The 5,524-nt window shown below is 41.7% G+C and overlaps 1 protein-coding gene across 1 annotated transcript in view; it reads right to left on the reverse strand.

The window, feature by feature from the left end:
* LOC103771932 (probable leucine--tRNA ligase, mitochondrial) overlaps nucleotides 1-4,507 on the reverse strand; it is a gene marked incomplete at its 3' end in the record, with an annotated part of 30,619 nt that extends 26,112 nt beyond the window's left edge. Inside the window, exons 1-2 of the mRNA XM_008939251.1 lie at nucleotides 4,274-4,507; nucleotides 2,673-2,801 (exon numbers count right to left, since the gene is read on the reverse strand). Coding sequence (XP_008937499.1) covers nucleotides 2,673-2,801; nucleotides 4,274-4,507 — 363 coding nt within the window. The remainder of the gene's footprint in view (nucleotides 1-2,672; nucleotides 2,802-4,273) is intronic.
* Between the last annotated feature and the right edge of the window lie 1,017 nt (nucleotides 4,508-5,524).

A 5,524-nucleotide genomic window follows, 5' to 3' on the forward strand; every position in this document is an offset into this window, starting at 1 on the left:
TTCCCCTACATAAAATGCTGGTGAAATCAAGGTTTCTGCCCAATATATTTTAATGGAAACCAAATCAGATCCTTTCCAGCCAGAAAAACGAAACACTAACGTTCCATTTTAGAAAAACAAAAACCAGCTTCCAAATGATTTAAGGCTTTCAAACTACCTCCAACATGAAGAAATGACCTGAACGTGTTCCAGGGAAGGGTTCTCATTCCCTCCAGGAGCCTGAGCCCTTTGCAAAGGCATCGAGTTTATCCTTACTGAAGTACTGTCACAGCCCAGTTGTTGCCTGTTCAGATTAAATCAATGTGAAACTAAATTCCCTCTTTCCTCATAAAAGCATTCTCTAAGAAAAATGTCTCCACCTTGTTCAACAGCCATTACTCTCTTAACCATAAACACTGCTCAGCTAATGTAGACACCATACATATATTTTCCTTCACTGTTTATTAGACAATGTATCTAAACTGGAGTTTGAAGTTTTCCCTGGGCACTGTAAATGTGAATGGTTTTCCCTCTGCTTTCCACAGTAACAGGCCATCATTCCTCATTGCCTTATAAACACTTTCAACCTACCAGTGCTGCTTCTACATCTATACACAGAGACATGGTTCCCAAGATTATTTTCAATAACTCACCCTTTTTTTTTAAAGTTTGGAAATTATGGCAGCAAGGTTGAAACATTATTAATCAAAAATCTTATCCTAAACTTGCCCTGGATACCTGAAATGCATTCACTTCTACTGAGAATCCTGACTTGGGAAAAATTAGCAATGGTGGAACTTTTAAACATGCAATATTAAAGCTGGATTTCCAGAGACGAAAAGAAAAAAAACACCCCAAACAAACAAAACCCAGCAGAATAACTTCAAAACTATGCATGCTCACATTTTCTGTTTCTAAGGTATGTTTTCTTTTTAGGCACTGAAAAATTACAGTAATTCCATGAATATTTTTTCTTGGGAATATCAGATTTTATGTAGGGTAAGACATAACCATGTCACAGCCTGCAACCATCACAATAAAGAAATCTTTAACAGGCTGCACAACTGTGGCAATGGCCAGAGAAAACATCCAGAGACTGATCAATTAATTGTGAGGAGAAAAATCAATGACAAAGACTTTAGTTCTAAACGATGGGGAAATTAGCATGGCTAACAAAGAAAAGGGGTTTTAAGGTGAGTCTGAGTTCCAGCAAGTTCCTCAGCATCACTAACAACAGCTATTAGTCTGACACACTCAGAAAACCATCTGGGAGATCTTTAATGTCTCTTAATCCTATATGAAGGTTCAATTCTTTGGCTGCCCACCTTTAGTCATAACAATACAGATTTATAGGCACTCAGCATGTTCTACAGGTGCTCTGAAGAGCCTTCAAAGTCATTTGCACATGAAATACAACAATAGGCTGAAATGCAAGATTTAAAAACTTTAAAAGACTTCCACAACTTTTCTGGAAGACAATAGGCAGCTGTGGAAATAAGGACTTGCTTTCACAGTGGCTCTTGTGTTTGACTGTAATTATATTATCTTCTCATTTCCCCCAAAGGTCTCAGCTGAAGGTGCTTATTTCCTTTGCATTCCAAAGCTACCACCTCCAGCATCCTACTGAATGCAGACAATTGTTTCCACTTTATTTTAGCTAGCAGGAGAGGAAGCAAGTTCCCATCCTTCTGAACAGAAATTCAGTGGGTATCTGCACTGTTATTCATGAGAGAGGAGCTACAACCTGAGATGGCATCTCCAGTGGTCAAAACATCAAGCAAGAATCAGAAGGCCCCTCAAGAGTCCAGCTGGATCAAATTTTAAAGTGAGATCCAAGTTCTGGTCATGCAGAGGAGTTAGGAAAGATCAGTGTTACACCACAGATTGTTGGTTTGGTTTGGGTTTTTTTCCTCATTTAAAGTCTAAGGCAGTAATTTCTTCTTCAGACTGCATTTCTGTAAAGCAGCAGCAGATATTCAGTGCATGGCATGTTCATTATTGGCATGAAATAGGTGGTGTTTAGGAAGGCAGCACACTGAATATTTCAGCATGGATACCTTCAGGAACCTCAGGATGGTGGGAACTCCAGGAGTACAACAATGCCACAGCACTCACAGCAAGTGCCACAACAGCAACCAACAGCTACTTCTCCATTTCACCTTTTGAGGTTCTGACTCCTGTATTCTGGAGCTGCTCCTGCTCTCCTGTACATTAGAGAGAATTCCTGAGTCTCATCCTAGATTCTTGCCCATTTCACTCCTTTGGTTCTCTCCCCCAAACCTGGGTATTCCCTTCCCATACTCCTTCCTACTGTTGCCCAGATTCTTCACCTTTTCCCCCTACCAAACGTGGTGTCTCAGTTTTCTCCTGCCAGCTGCACCTTCTCATCCCCAATGGTCCCACCTGGATGGCAGGAGGGTCTTCAGCCTCCTCACAGCAACGGTGTGGCCCACAGGTCTGTGCCACACACCAATGGATTTGGGGAGCTGATACAGCAGCTGCTGTATCCTTTGAGATGGCTTCTTGTTACCAACAGTGAGTTCTGACCACCACCTGCTTGACAGAAGTCTCAAATTTCAACGTTCAAAGCTCCACAGGTCACTGTCTATACTTAGGAGACACTAATTTCCTGAACAATTATGATATTTCAACATCAAAACCCCCAGCCAGTTCCACTGCCCACCCTTCCTTACCTGCATCCCTCTCATCTTCTGGAACCGAGCTACCGCGTCGCTGATGGTGTAGACACGAACATGGCCCATGTGAAGCTTCCCAGAAGGATAGGGGAACATAGAAAGCACGTAAAATTTGGGTCTTGATTTCTAGAAAGAAATGTTTAGAAAGCTATAACTAGGCAAGTCAGCATTCCACCTGAATAAACACAGGCCTGTGTCACAAGCTGCACAAGAAGAACCAAGGTTCTGCCGGAACTGACCCCCGTGAGCAGTGACAAAGTTCCTTGGATCAAGTCCTGTGGGGCTGTAAATGGGGGTGTTTCCCCAGATTTGGGGATGTTTCCCCAGATTTTGCTGCCATCTCACTAATTTATATTGATATTTGCATGGCACTTGAAAATTCTGTTTTGAATCCCCTTTTCCTCAACAAAAGATGCACTGAGATAACTGCAGCTAACAAATCAGCAGTCCCCACCCCAGCAGCTGTAACTGCTCATCTCCACACTCCTCAGCTGGCCCACCAAAAACTGAAAACAGGACAGATCCCTTTATCCTCTTGAGAATTTAAACAAGCATTTCACTTTATATCTCCAGCAAAGGTGGAGCTCACAGCAGGCCAGTTGCTTTTTTTCAGCTGCCCTGCAGTGACTGAGCACTGAGTGACTGACTCAGAAATTACTGCCTGGGCACCCACTGCCATGAAAGTGGCTCCACTGCATCTGCCCAGACCCAAAGAGCAAAAAGAAATTAAACATTTCACTTAGTTAGGTTTCAGCAAATGGAAAAAAAAAATGACAAAGGAATCAAACTCTTCCTAATACATCCTGATTACCATGGAACTGGCCATCAGCACACGTGGGGCTAAGTTTCTCAATTATGTTTCTCATGTTAATGATGAAAACAATTATGGGCAACTTTACTATGCTGAACTAAACTCTCTTCATAGGTAGCAAATACTCCTGCATTGCTTTTGTCCAATAATAGCAAAATCAGAAATAATCTGAGCACAGCAGCACTGTACACTGTTGGACACCTAATGGGATGTTATTTTTTTCTGCAAGTCACTCATTATTCCTAAAACACTAAAATATTCTTAAATCATCTTCCCTTTAACAGGGATTTTTGATGAGGTGCAGTGTGTACTGTAATAGATTTGTCACAACCATTTGGGACAAGATCTTGAGAAAACTGTTTACAGAAGTTAGAACTTAAAAGATGTTTCTTTTAATACTTCAAATAATTTCTAAATGTGGTATAATATAGAAAGAAATAATTGATTACTTAAACACCTCCTCAATTTACATGTTCATACTTTGCTTATCACCATGTTTTACCTCCAGATTTTTTTAATGATTCTTGTTTCCACTGCTGTGGTTTAAGCCCAGTGCACTGGTACCACCCACTAGGAAGAAAATGAGTTCTTATCTCAGCCAAGACCAGGACACCACCTATATCATCAGCTGTCCTTAATCCTCCTCTATCATACAGAAGTATTTTCCCCCAAAATGTAACCTATGTCCCACCATCACACACCAACTGGACTCAGAAAGATTCAATTAATTTCATTCTGAGAAAACAAAAATACCCAATACAGTTTCCAGATTTCTCATAACACTTACATCAGTTTCTGAAGTTCTACAAAACTGATCCTTTATTCTTGGGAGCCACCAGGTTTCCACTCTTTTCCTTGTCTCCATGCCATAGTTTTTCTCCCATTTCCCTGTCTCACTGTAGGTGGTTCTGACAGGCACAGGAAGGAGCCTCCTCTGCCATCTCCTCAGCCCCAGGAACCCACTCAGCTGCCTCCTCCAACAGGAGGAGCACATGCCAACCCTCTGAGAAACCTGCTGCATTCTTCAGGCTGTGAGATCTGAAAAGGACAAAAAAAAAAATGTGTATTTCAGCCTGCCATGCAGAACAGGAATTCAGTAGCCATTATGATTATACAGGAATTTGGTAGCTATGCAACATAGTTTAGCTTTATTCAGATTATTTCGCTGCTCTCCATGGTCCTTGCATTTTATTTCCATGTGTTTGAATTATTAAAGCATTTATTTTTTAGCCAAGGGAACTAACTGGGGCCATGAAACTGTTTGGTTAGATCCCTTCTGTAACAAGATCCAGTCCTTGCACTCAATCTCCCACAAAAGCAGGGTCAGTCAATCAAAAGCTGCAGAAGCTGCGGTGCCTGAGCAGAAGATGGAGAACAGGGTGTTAGTGAAAATTTAGAATGAAACAGGGAGAAGAGGAAGTTGCATGAAATCATCCTGTAAAACTACTGTATTTGTCATCACTGAGAAGAGGTGGGGGAGGATGACTATAATTAGATTTCAACTAGACACTCTAAATTGACTGTTTTGCTAAGGGCTTCCTCCTCAGAACAGTCTCCTGCAAGAACTACTTGAGGAGCTTATGCTGTTCAGACAAGATATAATTTAACAAGGCAAGCAAGTGAAGCAAGCCAGTTCTCTTTCAACTAAAACTCCAGTTAAAAGAACTCCTCATATGCTTTAGAGTGAGTTTTCCAAAATAAAACTACTCAGATGTGACAAAGAGCAAACACTCTGTGTGTTTGGGACAATCTCTGCCCTGCTCCTGCTGGCCACCCCAGTGCTGATACGAGCCAGGATGCAGACAGGAGAGGAGAAGAAGCCTTTACTAAATTAAGCTATGAAAATCTCATTACTAAATGAAGGTATGAGTGCTGGTAGGACAGTGCGTTTCACTCCCCCTGCGAGGCAGGCGATCAAATTCATTTCTTTTCCGTACGGCTCAAATTTGAAATTAAAACAAAACAAAAAAGAAAGCAAACATCAGTCTCGCCGCATTTCCTCCGGCAGTTCCTCAGCCACAGCCCCACGGGGGCGGGA

The sequence above is a fragment of the Merops nubicus genome, unplaced genomic scaffold (genome assembly GCF_000691845.1).
Source record: "Merops nubicus isolate BGI_N331 unplaced genomic scaffold, ASM69184v1 scaffold19664, whole genome shotgun sequence".
Taxonomy (NCBI): Eukaryota; Metazoa; Chordata; class Aves; order Coraciiformes; family Meropidae; genus Merops; species Merops nubicus.